Source organism: Muntiacus reevesi, chromosome 4, assembly GCF_963930625.1.
Source record: "Muntiacus reevesi chromosome 4, mMunRee1.1, whole genome shotgun sequence".
Taxonomy (NCBI): Eukaryota; Metazoa; Chordata; class Mammalia; order Artiodactyla; family Cervidae; genus Muntiacus; species Muntiacus reevesi.
In genome coordinates, this window is record NC_089252.1 from 22,905,033 (window position 1) to 22,926,791 (window position 21,759).

General features: G+C 33.4%; 1 protein-coding gene across 1 annotated transcript in view; it reads left to right on the forward strand.

Annotated features, from left to right (window-relative positions):
- CCDC178 (coiled-coil domain containing 178) overlaps positions 1-21,759 on the forward strand; it is a 356,491-nt gene that overhangs the window by 74,453 nt on the left and 260,279 nt on the right. Inside the window, exons 9-11 of the mRNA XM_065934984.1 lie at positions 1,556-1,709; positions 14,169-14,264; positions 14,416-14,552. Of these exons, the coding sequence (XP_065791056.1) occupies positions 1,556-1,709; positions 14,169-14,264; positions 14,416-14,552 (387 nt within the window). The remainder of the gene's footprint in view (positions 1-1,555; positions 1,710-14,168; positions 14,265-14,415; positions 14,553-21,759) is intronic.

The following is a 21,759-nucleotide window of genomic DNA, read 5'->3' on the forward strand; positions in this document are numbered from 1 at the left end:
TGAATAAAATTGAACCACACATGTATGTTTTAAATGCTGAGACTCCCAACCACTCATTTTTGATCTGGAAGATCAATAGAATTCTGATAGGAAAACTATACTCTCCAGATTTGAAAGGGTAAAGAGGAATCTCATTTGTTTGTTCCTTTAATTTTGATTTCTGTTGTAAGATTATATCTTTCAGTTTAATTTGACTCTACTCCTAAAATTAGAGTTAGTGCCTGAGAGGCTGGGTGAATTCGATAAACACACCATATATTTATTGGTCACTAGCATTTATTTTCTTGTGAATTCTTATTTATCTTATCTGCTCATTTGTCTATTGGGTAATTTCTCCATTCCATATTGCATTGTAGAATTTTATTACAAGCAAATGATTTACTCTTTAATCTCTTTTATGGGTTTCAGGTAAATCTACCACTCTATTATTTTGCTTATGGTTTCTTTAAAAAGTTGGGCTTACCTGTATTCCTTGCTAATATTTTCTGCAAATGATATTTTTGTCACTTTCTCACTGTATTTTTTCATGCATTAAACTATAAGACCATACTTTAAAGTGACTTTTATATTTGGAACCCGTTTTCTTCCTACCAGATAAGATAAAGGATTATGTAGTTTTTACAGATTAGCACTGGTCTTTTTTTGTGGAAGGTCGCCTAGGAACAAAAATCTCCTCAGCAATTACTCTTCCTTAAGTAAGCCCCTTATTTTCCAGAACTGCAGTTTACTCCTTTTGGCTACTGTGACCGTCAGGGAGACAAGACAGTAAATCAGAGGTTTATATATTTTTTAAATTTTTTAAAGATTCTTTTTTTGATGTGGACCATTTCCCCCCCCCCCCAGATTTATTTATTTTGAATTGAAGGAAAATTGCTTCATAATATTGTGTTGGCCTCTGTCACACATCAACACGAGTCAACCACAGGTATCCATGTGTCCCCTCCCTCTAAACCTCCCTTCCACCTCCCACCTCCCATCCCTTCCCATTAAAGTTTTACTGAATTTGATACAACATCGTTTCTGTTTTATGGTTTTGTTCTTTGGCTGTGAGGCATGTAGGATATTAGCTCCCTGACCAGGGATCAAACCCACACCCTGCTGCACTGGAAGGCGAAGTCTTAACCACTGAACTGCCTAGGAAGTCCCAGAGCTTTAATAATGTACGGTCTTTCCACTTTTGCAGCTTCTTCTCTTCTCTTCCTTTTTTCTGCTTTTTAAAAATTGCCTTTCATATCCCTGTACTATCCAGGCTCTGAATCAAAGGTGCTGCTTAGGTCTCTCCCTTGAAATCAAATCAAATGGTGGCTTATTTTAAAAATTGACAAATCATTCACTGTTCTTTCAGTTCTTTCCATCAGAAACATAATTTTTTTCCTCCCTATTTACTTCTTTATATCTAAGTAGTACTTTTCAGGAGCTTCTTTGGGTTGAAAAACCTTTAGGAATAGATAAATTCCATTGATCTACATTGTTAAGTCAGGAGCAAATTCAAATATAATTTAAGATATAGTTTCCCCTTCAATGTGGATAAAGTCAACTGTGTTTTTTCTCTTAGGAAAGAGATAGAAAAACTTAGCAATCTGTTTAATTTCTACTGTACATCAATACAAGATATTAATATTAATATTGAGGAGAATGAAGAGGCAGTGACCGAAGTATTGAGGGAAACAAAGTCATCAAAAAATGAATTAGCTGCTTTAGAAAAAACGGTAAGTTTTCATAATTAACATTTAAAAAAATACTGACATTAGCTTTGTACTATGGCTACTTGTAATTTAGAGTATTTATTTCTATATTAATATATACATATTAATATTGAACCACCTATGTCACTATGGGGCTTCCTTATTATTTTGTGTGTATCTCTCTTTCTATTCTCTTTTTGTTTCCTCTTATTAACATCTTTATCTCAATACTTAATGTCTACATTAATAAACTTGTATAATGAGTTTTGATTATCTATTATGATGAATCCCCTAATCTTATACTTCCCTTTGAGTTTCAGGTTATTCTTTTATTAAGAGTTATAAATGGAATCACATTCATTTATGGATTATATGATGGGGATATGAGATCTTTATGATGGGATCCTTAAACATAAACATAATCTATCTCTCCATTTATTTGGGTAGTTTTACTAAATTGGACCTTAACCAATTTCTTAGAACTTTGTCAAAGGCAAGCTCTGTCTTCAAAATCATCTGTGATCATTCTTAGACATGTTAACCCTTCTGTCTCCACTGAATATTAAGTTGATTTTTAATGTAAATACTTTTTTTTTAATACAGATAGTATTTGCAGTATATATTATTTATATTTCCTTAAGACTGATTTGTTTAATACTATATAGGTAACTTGCATAAATTTTTGGTTTTGGAAAAATGTTTTCTCTGATAGTAGAGTACAGTTCTAAATAGGTTTATTTTGTGAACTGTGATAGTTGTGCTATTTAACTGTTTTATATTTCTGATTTATTTTCTGACTAATGTATCAATTGCTATGAAAGATATATTAAAATATATCTCAGTATGATAGTGTATTTCTTTATTATTTCTTTTTTGCCTTATATAGTTTGAAACCATATTTTTAGATGAAACTCACTTTAGAATGGTTAGAGTTGATTTTTTTCTTAAGATGTGTTTTATTTACATGTTTTGGGACTACTAATTGTTAGAATTTTTGGAACACATATTACATTTACTGGATGTGAAGCATAATCAATATCATTAGATTCTTCATGAACAGTTTAAGGGCCATATGATCTGACATATATTCAATTTTTCATGTTATGTCTATATATTTAATAATTCCTATGTTAAGATAATTTCTTATTAATTTATACAATAAATGTTTGATAATATTCCAAATTTAACACACAGCTCTTTCTGTTTATCAGACATCTCTGATTTGGTACTGTTTTGTTTCTTGTCACTAAAGTATATCTTCTATAAGCTTCTTTCGTGAGTTAGATTTGAAATTCTTAGAATTTTCTTTCCCTGAAAATTTTGTATTTTGTTCTTATTTAGGCAGTGTAGGGAATATGCACCTGAATTAAAATTGGAGTGACTTACGCCAGTGCATAGGCAATGTAGAATAATCCAGAAATAAGCAAGCCTGAAACACTGAAACACACTGGACTGAAGTGTCAGAAGGGATGAGATGGAATAAGGGAGTTGGAAGAAACTGATCTAAAATAGGTAGATTTAGATCCACCCTGTGAGCTCATGGGCTGCAGCACACTAGGCTTCCCTGTCCGTCACACTATCTGCCAAGTTTGCTCAAACTAATGTCCACTGAGTTGGTGATGCCATCAACCAACCTCATTCTCTGTTGCCCCCTTTTCCTCCTGCCGTCAATCTTTCCCAGCATCAGGGTCTTTTCCAATAAGTCGGTTCTTCCCATTAAGTGGCCAAATTATTGGAGCTTTAACATCAGTCCTTTCAGGGAATTTTCCAGGGAATTCCCAATATTCCAGGGAATATTCAGGGTTGATTTCCTTTCGGATTGACTGGTTTGATCTTCTTGCTGTCCAAGAGACTCTCAAGAGTCTTCTCCAGTACCCTAGTTTGAAAGCATCAATTATTCAGTGCTCAGCCTTCTTTATGGTCCAACTCTCACATCCATGCATGATTACTGCAAAAACCATAGCTTTAACTATATGGATCTTTGTTGACAAAGTGATATCATGGGCTTTTTAATACACTGTCTTGGCTTGTCATAGCTTTTCTTCCAAGGAGCAAGCATCTCTTAATTTCATGGCTGCGGTTACTGTCCACAGTGATTTTGGAGCCAAGAAAATGAAATCTGTCACTGTTTCTACTTCCCCATCTATTTGCAAAGGGACTCTCAAGAGTTTTCTCCAACACCATAGTTCAAAAGCATCAATTCTTCACTGCTCAGCTTTCTTTATAATTCACCTCTCACATCCATACATGACTGCTGGAAAAACCATAGCTTTAACTAGGCTGACCTTTGTCAGCAAAGTAATATCTCTGCTTTTTAATATATTGTCTAGGTTGGTCGTAGCTTTTCTTTCAAGGAGAAAACATCTTTTAATTTCATGGCTGCAGTCACCATTTGCAGTGATTTTGGAACCCAAGAGAATAAAGTCTGTCACTGTTTCCATTGTTTCCGCATCTGTTTGCCATGAAGTGATGGGACCAGATGCCATGATCTCAGTTTTTTGAATGCTGAGTTTTAAGCCAAATTTTTCAGTCTCCTTTTCATCTTCATCAAGAGGCTCTTTAGTTTCTCTTCACCCTCTGCCATAGGGTGGCGACATCTGCATATCTGAGGTTATTGATGTTTCTTCTGGCAATCTTGATTCCAAACTGAGCTTCAACCAGCCCCGCATTTCACATGATGTACCCTGCATATAAGTTAAATAAGCAGAGTGATAATATACAGCCTTGACGTATTCCTTCCCAATTTTGAACCAGTTCGTTGTTCATATCCAGTTCTAGCTTTACTTCTTGACCTGCATACAGATTTCTAAGGAGGCAGGTGAAGTGTCAATGTTTAACTCTGCTCATCCTCTCAGTCTTACTGCTGTCTGGCTGAATCCTCTCATTTTAAACTTCAACATGAAAGGAGACAAATTCTTGGGACTTGAGGGAAAATCACTTTACCTTGTGAGTCTGGATAACACTTGATGAGGTGAAATGTAGTAGAGTGCAGACGTTGAAATAAAATGTAGCGTTGCCAAATAGTTATGAGGTCAGTTTTCTAATCATGTTGAAATTCATCATTTATAAAAATGTCATTTAATAAAATATTGTCAAAGAGGGGAAATTTATTCACTAAACCTAAAAATAACTTTCTTGATTTTTTTGATCATTTCTAAAAATGGCAAGTCTGGTCCTTCATAACATAATATTATTTGGATGGGATATTATGAATGTACTTACAGGTTAGTAATGTTTTTCAATTATAGAAATCATTTGTGAACTATCATACTTTATAGAGATGATGAGAGCATGTTGAAGTTTAGATATATTTTTTTCTGTGTTTTGCTCATTATAGAAAACCTTTGAGCTGTATTTTCAAAGTGGGCATATTAAACACTCAATAAAAAGCAATGTTGTGCATCATTTCCAGGCATTGTTTTTTGGTATGCAGTCAGCACTTTTAGTTCAAGAGAAAAATAAAAGATTTGTGCTGCCTAATTGCACACAATGTAACTGATCTTTTAAAATTTCAGGGCATATCATGCTTTCAATTTTTTTTTTTTTTTTTTCAGGCTTTCAATTTAGAATCTTTACTTCATTAATGTACACTTTTCTGTATTTGTATTGTCACTGTATCTAGGAAAACAAATTTTTCCCTTCTCATTTCTACAAACAGTAGCTCCTATTAAGTAAAAAGCATTTTAAAATTGGTTAAGTACTTTAAAAATGTTGTCAAGATCAAATTCGTTTTAAATGTAAAAATAAAGCTGCTTTACTATGATTTTTCCCAATGTTTTCTTTGAAGTCTACTTCTCCCATAGCTTAGGAATTTTTTTTAATATCATTATCTGCAATTCTTTGTTTCTTGTAGTATTAAAGAAACAGCCATCTACAGTTCATTTTATCCAACCACTCAATAAAGTAATACAAAAATCACTTTCAAAGATACAGAAATTCTTTGTGATTTTCATATTTTTTTAGCAATTATAGGTGTATGAAAATTTAATTTCTAATATACTTTACAGATAATGGTTGTAAATAAGTGAATACTTTTGAATATATGTGATATTTTTATATTTTTGGATATTGTCTTTTTAGTAGAAATTTAATATTTATTGCCAACTTATTGATCTAGAGTACTATAAGTGTAAATTCAAATACAAAAAATACCTATTACAATATACCTTTTGATTAATATTTTATCTCAAAATCTTTCAAATTAAATAATTTTGTATTAAAAATAAGCCAGCAATGATTATTGATGTTATTAATTTACTAAATAGGAAACCACTCTAAAAAAGCTAAGTGGGACTTCCCTGATGGTCCAGGTGTATGGACTCTGCTTCCCCTGCAGGGGGACATGGGTTTTATCTCTAGTAAGGGAACTAAGATTCCTCATGTCATGTGGTAGGGCCAAAAAATAAAAAATAATTTTTAAAAAAGAGCTTTAAGAAGAAAAGAAGCTGAGTGATTTTTCTCATACAAACAAAGTTGTGTTATAGAGAAACTGCAATACAATTTTTTCTTATTGTTTTATTATATAGTTTTTATGAGTTATATGGATAAAATGTGGTAATGTATAAAATTACACATTGCTAGTTTTTTAGCCATAAGGTTTTTCATCTCTTTTTGTTTTATTGTGTGGCATATGTATAAAATATTAAGAAACATCTATGAATTTGGCTTTCTTTATTTAAATTTTTATTTTAGAGAAATGTTTCATGTTATCTAAATATTGATTTCAAACATATGCTTGCTATCATTTTAAAGATTTTAAAAGTATACTCAGGTTATAAAATCTATCAGGAATAGATGATTACTTACACAGAATACTTTGTAAGCATCTGTGAAGATGATTTGAAATGGTTTCTCACTTGACCTATTGAAACAATGTATTATATTAAAATTAAACCATTTTAAAATTCCTGGGGTGAACTCTGCTTGGTTATGGTTTATTGTTCTTTTAATTTACTGCTGAGTTTGATTTGTAATTATTTTATTTAGGATTTTACATCCATATTCATAAATCAGTCTGTATTGCAGTGTTCTTAATTTGTGCTGTATTTGACAGATTTTCTTATCAGGATTAGGCTGGCTTTTTAAATGAATTGTGAAGCTTTTCTTCCTTTCTTATTACCTGGACAATTAATATAGATTTAAGTAAACTTTTTCTTAAATCTTTAATAGGACACCTTGGTGAAAAATGATTATTGTTTTTATTTTTTTAGATTGTTTGAATTATTGCTTTATTTTTATGGACAGTTGTTTTACTTTGTCATGATTAGTTTTATTAAGATATATATTTCTCCTTGATATCTCTTTATAATTTTTAATGGACCAAGAAATAATCAAAATGGGTTAAAATTTTCAAATCTAATATAACATGACATAAAATTGCTCTTTTATACTCATCTCTTATTTTTAATTATATGTGTATTTTTCACTTTCTAAATGAGATTCTTCAAATGTTTAAAAATTGAATTAAAGAGTAGAGGTGACCCTTGGATTTGCAATTCTACAGTCTTCCAGCTTCTAAAATATTAATGTATGTTTCCGTAGTTATAATTTTCTTTTTATTTCTTTAGGTTTATTCTCCTTAGTTTTACTTTCCACCTCCCTGTTTTGAATGCTTCATGTTTTTGTTTTTAAATCTTACCCTAAGATATATTGCATTTCTTGTTGTACTTTGCAGGAAAAACCCTTGAAAGAATTTTCTGTGTTCACTGTTTCTATTTCTCTCCTTACGTTCCCACTTTAGATGATTCCCAGTCAGACTTTCACCATTATACTACACTGTAATTGCTACTAATGGATCCTATTTTCTTCTTTACGATGCTCATAAAATCTGGTGGAATTCATTACACAAACTATTATCTTAAATTATTTTATACACTTTTTAAATGGCACAAATACTTAATGTTTATCCCTTAAAGTTTAGAATACACTCATGTGAGGAGCAGAAATTACTGATCTATGACCTAACTATTTAAATGTAGTCACTGTTAATACTTTGTTTTATATAGACAGACCTTATGATATTTTGAAAGGATATTATCATATGCATAGAATAATTGATGACATTTCTCCCTATATAAAAACTTACTTACTGCAAAATCATATTTTAAAATATAACTTTAATGATTTGAGAGTTTCTTAGACTCTTATTATTGCACATTTAAGATGTTTTCAAGTTTTAGGTATTGTAAACAAAGCTATGATAAATGTCTCTAAAACTTTTAAATATTAATATAAGTCCTTATTTTAACAAAAATATTTTAATGGAAAAATAATAAAAGCTGAATTGTGCCAGTGTTAATTCAAGTAAAAACCATATGCCTTATATCTCTGATAAGGCTTACATGCTTTACCTGCATTTTCATATTTTTTCCCAAAATTCTGAAAACTTTTCACTTTGCCCTTTTTACGGCTCACTTTTTAATGAAAATATTTCCGTTAATTGAATTAATTGTTCTTATCTTCAATTAATGTACATGTAGCACTTATCTCTGGAAACTTTATTCTCTTGGCTTTTAGAACACACACTATTCTTGTTTCTTCTTACTTCTCTGGAAGCTTGTTCTCAGCTTCCTTCACCCATTTCTCTTTATGTCCCCAGATTCCAAACATCTGAGATTGCAAGGGCTTAGTCTTTTATCATAAGCTTTGTATTTCTAAGTGCCAACTCAACCTCCCGTTAGATGTCTGGTGGGTATCTCAGGCTTTACTTTTTGAAAATTAAACTTGATATCCAGTTTCTTCATAACCTGCAGTTTGAGTTTATTGCTGTTCAGTCCTTGCAGTTTTTCAGACCAAGTCCCTCAAAATACATGTTAAAACTACATATTCATTTATGTTGAGAATGACTTGTCCAAAGATGCATATATTCAGTTTTCATAGGTCATTACAATTTTTTTCCAAAGTAGTTATACATTTTCTACTCAGACCACCATGTATGAGAATTCCAGCCTCAGATTAGCATCATCGTCTAATATTATCTTTTATTTATATTTAACTATAAGACTTTTGTTGAATTTATCCTGTTGTGGCTTCAAATTTGCATTTCTCTGGTGACTCATGAGGTTGAGAATTTTTAAAGCAATTCATGTATAATGTTGTTTTAGTCTCTCATAGTGTTGGACTCAGATTTCTTCTCCATATTATGGTTGTGACCTTCACTTTACACCTTTTAGATACTCAATTATCTTATCTGAGAAACTAGATGTGTGTTAATTTAATATTTTACTACCCTACAGGAGAGATTAGGGATTAAGGTGTTGATTAAAGGGGAAGTACTTCATTCAGTTGTCAAAATTATTCACTGAATTAGTTCAGACCACAAATACACATGCCTGCTCTCAGATCTGTAAATGGATGATCAACCATTTTTCTCTAATATGGGCTTTTCTAAAATCTCCACTTTCCTCGTGAATTCAGTTAGAACTTCATGTCTTCCTGGGTGAAAAATTCATGGCTTAGGAGAAAATTTTCTGGGAAGACATTTTGTACTGGGAGAGCTCTGTATCAAAAAAAATAGAGACATCCTTGCAAATGGAGTCACACAAAAAACTAACAGATAGGTCAGATAATGACAATTCTGTGGGAATGAGGATTTGAAAGCATTCCAGATCAGTGGAATTTGGTGGCTTCCCAACTGATGGATTTCTCCCTAAAGATTAATATGATATTCAAGATTAATATGAGCTTATAATAGGCTCAGACTCAGTGGTAAAGAATCCCACCTGCCATAAAGAATCCCACCTGCCAAGCAGGAAATGCAGAAGACCAGAAATCGATGCCTGGGGCGGGAAGATCCCCTGGAGAAGGAAATGACAAGCCACTCCAGTATTCTTGTCTGGAAAATTCCATGAACAGAGGAGCCTGGTGGGTACAGTCCATGTGGTTGGGAAGAATCGAAAGAAACTGAGCACGCAAGGCTATTATGAACCTGGAGGGAAGGATTAGGACAAATTCAAACACACAAAGCTCTCACCTCTTACTCAGATTAAACTATTTTTTTTTCTTTATTAGTTGGAGGTTAATTACTTTACATCATTTCAGTGGGTTTTGTCATACATTGATATGAATCAGTCATAGAGTTATTCGTATTCCCCATCCCGATCCCCCCTCCCACCTCCCTCTCCACCCGATTCCTATGGGTCTTCCCAGCCCACCAGGCCCGAGCACTTGTCTCATGCATCCCACCTGGGCTGGTGATCTGTTTCACCCTAGATAATATACATGCTGTTCTTTCGAAACATCCCACCCTAACCTTCTCCCAGAGTTCAAAAGTCTGTTCTGTACTTCTGTGTCTCTTTTTCTGTTTTGCATATAGGGTTATCATTACCATCTTTCTAAATTCCATATATATGTGTTAGTATACTGTAATGTTCTTTATCTTTCTGGCTTACTTCACTCTGTATAATGGGCTCCAGTTTCATCCATCTCATTAGAACTGATTCAAATGAATTCTTTTTAACAGCTGAGTAATATTCCATGGTGTATATGTACCACAGCTTCCTTATCCATTCGTCTGCTGATGGGCATCTAGGTTGCTTCCATGTCCTGGCTATTATAAACAGTGCTGCGATGAACATTGGGGTGCACGTGTCTCTTTCAGATCTGGATTCCTCAGTGTGTATGCCCAGAAGTGGTATTGCTGGGTCATATGGCAGTTCTATTTCCAGTTTTTAAAGAAATCTCCACACTGTTTTCCATAGTGGCTGCACTAGTTTGCATTCCCACCAACAGTGTAAGAGGGTTCCCTTTTCCCACACCCTCTCCAGCATTTATTGCTTGTAGACTTTTGGATAGCAGCCATTCTGACTGGCGTGTAATTGTACCTCATTGTGGTTTTGATTTGCATTTCTCTGATAATGAGTGATGTTGAGCATCCTTTCATGTGTTTGTTAGACATCTGTATGTCTTCTTTGGAGAAATGTCTGTTTAGTTCTTTGGCCCATTTTTTGATTGGGTCCTTTATTTTTCTGGAATTGAGCTGCAGGAGTTGCTTGTATATTTTTGAGATTAATCCTTTGTCTGTTGCTTCATTTGCTATTATTTTCTCCCAATCTTAGGGCTGTCTTTTCACCTTACTTATAGTTTCCTTTGTAGTGCAAAAGCTTTTAAATTTCATTAGGTCCCATTTGTTTAGTTTTGCCTTTACTTCCAATATTCAGGGAGGTGGGTCATAGAGGATCCTGCTGTGATTTATGTTGGAGAGTGTTTTGCCTATGTTCTCCTCTAGGAGTGTTATAGTTTCTGGGCTTACATTTAGATCTTTAATCCATTTTGAGTTTATTTTTGTGTATGGTGTTAGAAAGTGTTCTAGTTTCATTCTTTTACAAGTGGTTGACCAGTTTTCCCAGCACCACTTGTTAAAGAGGTTGTCTTTTTTCCATTGTATATCCTTGCCTCCTTTGTCAAAGATAAGGTGTCTGTAGGTTTGTGGATTTATCTCTGGGCTTTCTATTCTGTTCCATTGATCTATATTTCTGTCTTTGTGCCAGTACCATGCTGTCTTGATGACTGTGGCTTTGTAGTAGAGTCTGAAGTCAGGCAGGTTGATTCCTCCAGTTCCATTCTTCTTTCTCAAGATTACTTTGGCTATTTGAGGGTTTTTGTATTTCCATACAAATTGTGAAATTATTTGTTCTAGTTCTGTTTAAAATATCATTGGTAGCTTGATAGGGATTGCATTGAATCTATAGATTGCTTTGGGTAGAATAGCCATTTTGACAATATTGAATCTTCCAATCCATGAAGACGGTATGTTTCTCCATCTGTTTGTGTCCTCTTTGATTTCTTTCATCAGTGTTTTATAGTTTTCTCTGTATAGGTCTTTTGTTTCTTTAGGTAGATATACTCCTAAGTATTTTATTCTTTTTGTTGCAATGGTGAATGGTATTGTTTCCTTAATTTCTCTTTCTGTTTTTTCATTATTAGCATATAGGAATGCAAGGGATTTCTGTGTGTTAATTTTATATCCTGCAACTTTACTATATTCATTGATTAGCTCTAGTCATTTTCTGGAAGAGTCTTTAGGGTTTTCTATGTAGAGGATCATGTCATCTGCAAACAGCGAGAGTTTCACTTCTTTTTCTATCTGGATTCCTTTTACTTCTTTTTCTGCTCTAATTGCTGTGGCCAAAACTTCCAACACTATGTTGAATAGTAGTGGTGAGAGTGGGCACCCTTGTCTTGTTCCTGATTTCAGGGGAAATGCTTTCAATTTTTCACCATTGAAGGTGATGCTTGCTGTGGGTTTGTCATATATAGCTTTTATTATGTTGAAGTATGTTCCTTCTATTCCTGCTTTCTGGAGAGTTTTAATCATAAGTGAATGTTGAATTTTGTCAAAGGCTTTCTCTGCATCTATTGAGATAATCATATGGTTTTTATCTTTCAATTTGTTAATGTGGTGTATTATGTTGATTGATTTGCGGATAAACAAAATTGACAAACCATTAGCAAGACTCATTAAGAAACAAAGAGAGAAGAACCAAATTAACAAAATTAGAAATGAAAATGGAGAGCTCACAACAGACAACACTGAAATACAAAAGATCATAAGAGACTACTACTAGTAGCTCTATGCCAATAAAATGAACAACTTGGAAGAAACGGACAAATTCTTAGAAAAGTATAACTTTCCAAAACTGAACCAGGAAGAAATAGAAGATCTTAACAGAACCATCACAAGCAAGGAAATCGAAACTGTAATAAAAAATCTTCCAGCAAACAAAAGTCCAGGACCAGATGGCTTCACAGCTGAATTCTACCAAAAATTTAGAGAAGAGCTAACACCTATCTTACTCAGATTAAACTATTTATCTTAATAGGTGCTGCCCATTTGCTGCAAGCCTTCATTCAATTTCCAAAGTTCTGAAAAAGCTAATTTTGACTTTTTTTTGAGCCAGATTTCTCATTACCTTTATGGAGAATAGCTTTCAGATGTTTTTAATCCACCACATCCACCGATATCCTTCATGAGGACTAACTATATCTCAGTCTTAACTTTTCCTTCAGTGTTTTTATGTTGTCTTTTGCCACACAAGTTTTGTAAAATATGCCATTGGATACATCACAAATCTTGGTTTGTTTGGCGAGATAACATTCTCTTTCAGTCCAAGATTATGCAAATAGAATCATATTGTTTAATAATTTTTTTTGTGCGTGTGTTTTTGTGTTTGTATTTGGGTTTCTGTCAACCTGAAATTTGTGTTTGTTATGAAGTCAGTTGAATGGGAAATAGAAATATCACTTTTTCTTAATAAACAGAAGTTCTATATTATTCTAACCCATTAATTAAAGTAAATAACTTCTTTCTCCCTGAATTCAAATACTTAAAAAAATGAATTCCGATTGTGAGGCTCTAGGTTTTCCTTCTTTCTTTATTGCAATGCCAAAAATAAATACTTCTTTAATATAGTGGTATTATAAGATGTTTTAATATCTGGTAGCATATTTCAAATATTATTCTTATTTTTCATATACCTCTTGTTTAGCTTCACCTACATTTCTTCCATATGAATTTCATTTCATGAAGTTTCAAAGGCAATACTCCTTTTTATTTTGTCTATATTAATTTTGGGGTAACTGACAGTATATTAAACGTTTCTATGAAATATTTTTTCTTGACATGATGTAGTGACTAAACAACAACAACAAGGTTTTAAATAAGAATTTTTGTTTGCTGTATTACAGGTCCTCCCTTTTGTGTTGAATTTATTTCCAAATATTATGTTTTTGACAAAAGTTTTTAAATATTGTCATAATGCTTTTAACAGTTTACTACCTTTGTAGGTAAATACTTATTAATTCTCTTATGCTATCTTCCCCAAATTTATTTATTGTGGTCTTAAATAGAATAGTTTATCTTCCGAGGTATTCAAACATACCATCTAAAATTGAAGACATATATTCATATTCAGTATTATACTAGTAACATTTGGTTTCTTCATCTACTTGGATTAGCTAAATTTCACAAAACATGATTAATAACAGTGGTGATAAAAGATAGTGTGGCCTCATTTTTGAGTTCAGTGGGCATGGATTCATATTTTATGATTTATTTTGATATTACGTGTTGGTTCTTTATATTTGGGTATGTTTTCCTTTTGCTAGGTGAAAAATTATGGAAACTAGTGATTTTGTCAAATGCCTTTTTTGTGGTATGTTGGCCATATTCATGTTATTTTCTTCTTTAATTTGTTGATAGCAGTATTTGCAATTTAAATTTTCTAATTTTTGTCAATTCTTAAAAGTAAAATAGATTCTATTTTATCAAGATTAATTATTCATTTGAATACTGTTAGACTTGCTAATTGTATTTGGAGTCTTGCATCAGGTTTCATAATGAAAACAGCCTACATTGTTATTTTATAATATTTTAATCAATATTTAAGTTACTGTAGTTGCATAATTTGAAAGATAATTTCTTTCTTTCTTTACAAAAGAATAGAAAGCACCACAATTTATTTTGTGTATGGATTTTTTCTTTAGCTAGATGATTTGAAAAGACTTTATGATCAACTACGCTGGAAGAAAAAGATTTATGAAAGTGAATATTTGGAAGTACTTAATAATTTTTATGCCACGGTAGGTTGATGTTTCCGTATTTCCCAACAGAACTTCATTCTATTTTCCCAACTATTAACTCATGCAACTAAAAGTAATTTCATTATTGCACTTTTTTTTTCTTTTTGAGTTACATAAACATGTATAAATGATTCTTTTTTTTTCTTTTAAGAAATCAACATGGGATATTGAACTTTCTAATATTGCAAAGGATTTTTCTGATATTTCAATAGCACATTCTCAACTGGTGGAAGAAAATAAAAGACTCAGTATTGATATTGACACTGTACTAGGTTATATCAATGACAGGTAATACTGCCAATATGCTTTTCATTCTTATGTAACATATCTAGTATGTTAAATATGATAAATGATTTCATTTTGTGTTTCTTCATTGTGGATAGTATGATGGTGTTTCTGTTTATGATTAGCTCACATTTTATTTCTATCCCAAATGTTGCTCTTTAATCATTCTGAATCCCTTTAGAAAAATTAACATAGTGAAAAAGTGATCTTATAAGAAGTTTTACACTCATTCATATCACTTCCTTTTAACATATTCTCTTATACTCAAAAATACTTTAAAATATGTCTAATCAAGCTCATGATCTCCTTCAGTCAATACTCAATTCTTCCCTGCAACTGCTAAACTAGATTTCTTGACTCATAAATGCATGAATTTTCTTGATTCCTCTTTTTATTTCAACCCTCATAGTCAACATGTTCGGAGAAGGCAATGGCAACCCACTCCAGTGCTCTTGCCTGGAAAATCCCATGGACGGAGGAGCCTGGTAGGCTACAGTCCATGGGATCGCTAAGAGTCGGACATGACTGAGTGACTTCACTTTCACTTTTCACTTTCATGCATTGGGGAAGGAAATGGCAACCCACCCCAGCGTTCTTGCCTGGAGAATCCCAGGGACGGGGGAGCCTGGTGGGCTGCCGTCTATGGCGTCGCACAGAGTCAGACACGACTGAAGCGACTTAGCAGCAGCAGCAGCAGCAGTCGACATGTTAACAGGAAATGTTCCACATACTAAATAAATTTTTAATCTATCTGCTTCACTCTACACCAGAACTCTGGTACAAACTGAACTTATGGTGCTTCCAAAACTTGTTTTGTGCAGCATTGGTGGTATAGTGGTGAGCATTAGCTCCCTTCCAATGCTGGTTTTCCTGCAGTAACTATGTTCCCTTTCTAATGCATTATCTACATTATGGTTAGTGCATTCTCTTTTTCTTTTAATTTTTAAACATAAATATGATCCATTTCCCCCCATACTTACACTAATTTTAGCAGGGTGAGGGGACAAAGGTCCCACCTTAATGTATCCTACAAGGTCCCTCAATAGGCAGGTATGCCTGGTTCTGCAGTCTCCTGTAACACAAGGTTCGTCCTGATTACTTGGTTCAAATATAGTGTCCTTACTTCAACTTCTCCTCCTTGTTACTTTTTTTCTCCAGCCTTTAAGGTGTTTTCATGCTAGTTTCTTTTCAATAAATGTTTTTCCTTTAACTTCTACTTAGTAAATTGCTGTCTGTACTGAAGATTACAGCTGAGGAGTCAGTTCTGGGAAGCTTTCATTGATTGTCCAGTTAAATCCAGTCCCTCTAGTATGTGTGTAGATGGCACATTTTCTCTTCTCCTTCATATCATTTGTCAGATTTGCAGATTTTTTGTATGTAAATATTTGACTGATGTCCATCTTCCTTAACAAAGGGGAAAATCCATTAGGGAAGACATAAGCCATGGCCATATTTTCTTCATCACTGAATCTTCATCATCAAGCATAGTTCCTGACCCATACTATGCTATCCATTATTAATTATTGAAAGGAGGGGAAGAGGAAAGAATAGAGAGAGGTGATGATGATACTGGGCAGTTGTATACGAAGCTTGATACAATTTCTTTGTGCTTATTTTATCTTTGGATGATAGAATGAAACTGTAAAATTCATTTGCATGTTAGACATATTATTTTAAAGAAAGCAAAAAGGACATTGTTTTCTAAAGGATAACCTAAAATTGTAGCTGTATACTTTACTTTATTAAGAAAGAGAACCAGAGAAGATAAGTCTGAACAGTTGGTAAGCTAATGACAAGACAGCTCTGGAGGAAAGGAAAAGAGTGTGAGAGTTAAACTTCTTTAGATTATCCAGCAGTAATGAGCATCCACCAAGTCTTAGGGTTGCGTGCTTGCTAAATCGTTTGTCGTGTCCTACTGTGTGACCCTATGGACTGTATGCTGCCAGGCTCCTCCACCCATGGGGTTCTCCAAGCAAGAATACTGGAGTGGGTTGCCATGCCCTTCTCCAGGGGATCCTCCTGACTCAGGGATCAAACCCACATCTGTTATGTCTCCTGCATTGGCAGATGTGTTCTCTACCACTAGCGCCACCTGGGAAGTCCAATGGTATACAAGTATAAATGTCTATTTCTCATTCATACTGAAGCTGAACTGTGTCTGCTTGTGTGTGCTTCATCTTATTTCTGCTTCTCAGATCCAGGTGAAGGATCAGATCCTTCTAGGGCATATTGCTTTGGTAGCACAAGTGCATTAGTGAGATCACTCAGTGGCTCTATAGCTTCCATAAAAGATAAAAAATTTTACTTCTGTTCACACTCCATTGACCAAAACAAGTCATATGGCCAAGTCCAGTGTTAACCAGGCAGGAAGTCTAATCTTAGAAAGAGAGATAATGAACAATTGGGAGCACTAATACAGGAAGTGGGAATGTAGCCATGGTTATAGAGAAGAAATTCCATAGTATACATTATGCTTGTTCATGTAATACATTAAGATGTCACTTACTAATTTCTTTCCTCAAATTTGTATCTGAAACTTAAAATTAAATCAGTGATTTTAGCAGCAGATTGAGAAGAAGCAATGTTGAAGAGAGAAGTGGTGAAATGTTTGCAGAATGAAAGAGAAATTGAAAGATGTGCAGATAAGATCATATCTGCCATGTATCTAAGTAATGTTCCAAAAGAAGAGAAAACAAAGGACCGAGGCAAAATGTGATCACATAAATCAGCGGTTCATATGTCACAGTAGTTCTTAGGATAATCTTGTTTTTGCAAGTCTCTTACTAAGATAGATAGGTGCAAAAGTAATTACTCATTTCCAAATTTCATTTACTTTACTTCCAAGTCTTCTAAGTCATTTTATGATTCTCTGTTTTTTGCAGATATTTAAAGCTTATCTTTCGCTTCTAAAACATGATATGAATAGTTATTTTATAATCTATGTCCAGTAATGTAAATATGCGTAATTTTGTTACTTGCTTCTGTATCTTATTCTTCTCGCTGACGCTTTTGCTGTCTCTTACCCTTGTGTTCTTGGCTGTCTTTAATGTGTGTTGTCCATTTTCTTTTGGAAACCATAGGTGGGAAATCTTTAAGTCCTAGGAAAAAGTTGTTTATCATTTGCATCTTTATATTTTGCATCTTTATATTTTGGTTCTGCTTTTCAGTTTGTTTCCTTGGATATGCCCAAGATGGTATTTTTTTTTTTAATTTCCCAAACTATGATACTCAAAACTCCATTTTGTCAAATTTCCAGGGCATTCAGAGCAAAAGCATCTTGTATGATCTTTTTGGCAGCTTGATTGTAATGCATATTTAGTGTGAAAAGAAAACGTAACATGTACAAAAACAGATTGAAAACCTAAAATCATGCCAATAGAAGTAATCACTGTTAATATATTGCTATTTCTTTCTTGATGAAACTGTGTATTCTGATTTTATTTCCATCATGGTATAGTTGAACTTTTGCCATATTGTTATATAGATTTCAAATGCATCATTTAAATATCTATACCAAAGTCTATTATATGGGTGAACCTTAATTTTTGTGAGAATTACTCTAATATTTAGGTTTCTATTTTTATGACTTATTTTAAATATATATGATTTTTGTTTAGAAATATTTCTTAGCATCATTGATGTTTACAAATGTTAAATAGATTTATAGAAGATTGGCTCTAATACTTTGAAGTTCCTAACACCTCTCTAAAACTGCTTTCCAGACTCTACCACTTATTGAAGCTGAGCAGTACATGAACTTGTTCTACTATGCACCTATGCTAGCATGAAGATATTAATTAAATAATTAATTAGGTATATGATCTATTGTTCCTATATAGTCCATTTTTAAAATGGAAATATTAAAAGAGAGATGCAATTTTCAACAAACTTTGTTCAGTACTCTGTGTATAACAAATATCTGCAAGACGTTTTGGTGATAATGATGGTATATAATTACTTACCTTGGAGTAGCAGTGCATAATTTAATAATTTTGTCTTTCAAATAAGCCAGCATCCATTTACAATGAACCATTTGTATTTGGGACTTTTGATGTGAGCAAATAGTTTTACTTGATTGCTTATTCACATGATAGATAGGCTTCAGCAACCTACGTCAAGGAAATGAACTTGTTTAAGATGACTTGAAGTTGATTCGTTTGGATTTAGCTTTAGATAGAGGAAATGGTATATGCCCTATTCAAAATTAACTACTCAGAGATGCATTAGCCTACTTTAGACTTTTTTAAAGGGATTGAAATCTTGCAAGTAAATAGCCCTTCCTGTTTCTGTTCGCTCCCTCTTCAGAAGCAATCAAAATCTGAATTTGGTCTCTATTAAAGTACATACTAGAAATTGGATTCTCAGTTCTTAGACCTCCAGATTCCTAACCATCTTGTCTTCTACCTCACACAAACCATCTTGTCATTTCCAGCACTGGAGTTACCTGCTGTACTTGATTTTAAGAATCTACTCCCTGACAACCAGAACCTCTCTCTTCAGCTTACTTCCTCTCATACTGCTGTTGCTGCAGCAATTATATTACCCTTTATGATGATTAGTCTCTCATCCCTAGTGTATTTGTATATCCCCTTCTTGTTTTCCTTCCTTTTTATACAACCTACTTATAATCAAAATAAGCATTCATTTAAAATAGCTTCCAAAACTTTGTTTCTATGACCTGGAAGTATATCTTTGGACTAAACCAGGATCCTAACAGTTGATTGTGGCTAAGAAAACACAACTATGCTAATTACTGTCATCATGGGTGGATACTGGTTTGGTGGACCCTAAAAAGTTATAGAGGAGAAAGAAATGACAACCCACTCCAGTAGTCTTGCTTGGAAAATCCCATATATGGAGGAGCCTAGTAGGCTACAGTCCATGGGGTCGCAAAGAGTAGGAGACAACTGAGCGACTTCACTTTCACTTTCAAAGATTATAGAAGGTGAAGCCTCGTTATGAAAGAAGGAGCATAAAATTATACTACAGAATGCTCACAGTCATTTTAATGTCATTTGACAGAAGATAAATTATATTAGAAAAGGAAAAATAGAGAAAACAGTCTTAATAAATTGTGGTTAAAATATCTCATTTTTGCAAACTTAACAAAAACATATGACCATGTAAAAATACCATTAGGGGCACTCAAAGGACTTTTTAAGGGCTAGGATCAGTTAGAGGCCCTCATATTTAAGCTTCATTAACATTGGAATACATTTGCCCTTGAGTAGAACTTAAATTCTGTGGCTATAAGTCTCAAGCGATATTTAACGTGCCAAGAAATTTCTAGACAGTTCAGTTTTTCTAACAACTGCTTCATATCCTTTCTCTCCTCAGTTCTAATATGCACATCATCCTCATTTTAAGCTAATAATCTCCCATTGTAATTCATAAAGAACATACATGCAATTAAATGGGAATTACCTTTTCTCTTACCAACCTATTTGCATCTGTCTTCACACATTCTGATCCAATAATGGAAGACTCTTCTGTATAGGAGTACTCACCACCCATACACTTGCCACATGGATGCTGTTCTTGCTTAATACACTCAGAGGCTTGGCACCTGCAATTTTTCCTGTTTTCCATGAGTCATTGTTATTTTTCTCTATTTTAGTGCTTTATTAACATTGTATAATATTGCTCAGCTTAGAAGAAGCAAACACAAGACAAAGCAGAGCACTGCATCCCCAAAATGCCCTTCCATTCTTTGTGTGAAAAATCTTATTCAACTCCTGTTTCCATGAACTCACACCTCATTTTCTATTCAATCCATATTCATTCAAACAGAAATTTTCTCAAGGTATCATATTCTAGATCTGAAGTCATTTTTTCTCATTAATTTGAAAGTATTATCATTTTATTCTTTCATTTAATTTTTAAACTATTGTACATACATAAGGTGTATATCATGATGATTTGAATGTACATAGTGAAATGATTATCCCAATCAAGCTCATTAAGACATCATCTCATGCAGTTACCTTTTGTGTGTATGCCTGTGGTGTGAAAGTGAAGGTCAGTGGGTCTGACTCTTTGCGACCCCATGTACTATACAGTCCCTGGAATTCTCCAGACCAGAATACTGGCACTTGAGATATACAGTCTTAGCAAATTTCCTGTATTTAACACAATATTATTTTTACTATTATTAATTATAGTCATCATGTTTTACATTAAATCTGAGCTTACCTGTATTTCATTTAGTTTTGCTTGATAAGACATCTGATGATATTTGGATATCATTTCTTTGTAGATAATCTGTTTTTTCTCACTGGGACGTTTAGAATTTTCTCTTCCAATTTTCAGAGTTCTGAAATTTCACAGTTGCACATCTATGGAGGTGTGTGTTTCTGGGTGTCTGACATATCCAGTTTAGTACTAAGTGGAACTTTTCAATTTCTTGACCTGTCCTAGTTTTCAGTACTGGAAATTTTTCACAAAATATTTTGTTACACACACTCCCTACCTATCATTTCATTTATAATTTCTTCAGTGTTACTGAGGTACAAATGACAAAATTGTACATGTTAAAAGCATGAAATGTGATGATTTGACACACATATACTTTGTGAAATAATTACCACACATCTATGACCTCACATAGTTACTTTGTTTCTTTTGTAATGACTGTCCTTAAGTCCCTAACTGCTGCTTTGCTTTCTAGTTCCATTCTATTCTACAAACATGGTTACCTCATTTGTGAGTGTAACTATATATATATATATATATATTTGCATTTTCTTATATTGTATGCCTCAGTGATTTATATTTGGAACAAAGGCAGTACCCAGTGTGGACAGTAACTGCCATAGAAACTAGTGGACAACCAGTCTGTGGACTAGTATGGACAACTAATATGGACAACTCGTGTGCTATAGAATCTTGTATTTCTCTGTGTCTTTGAGAACCTTACAGTGATATTAATGTCTTACCTTCTTTTTTTCCCTATCAACTCTTTTCCCTTAGCTATTGGTTTTCTTTTTGAGAGTTTTGTTTTCGTTGTTTTCTTTCGTTGAGTTTTGTTTCTCTTTTTCACAGGCTGAATTTTTCTTGTATTTTATTATTCTTAGTAGCGATGTTATGTAGGATTGGAAAGGATGGGTGGCTATAGAAGGAAATCAGTGCACTGAAATTTGAGCATCTTGGTTTGCCAAGCCTTTCTTATTCACATGCTTTTTCTCCTGATATTGAGCACAGCTTAACAATT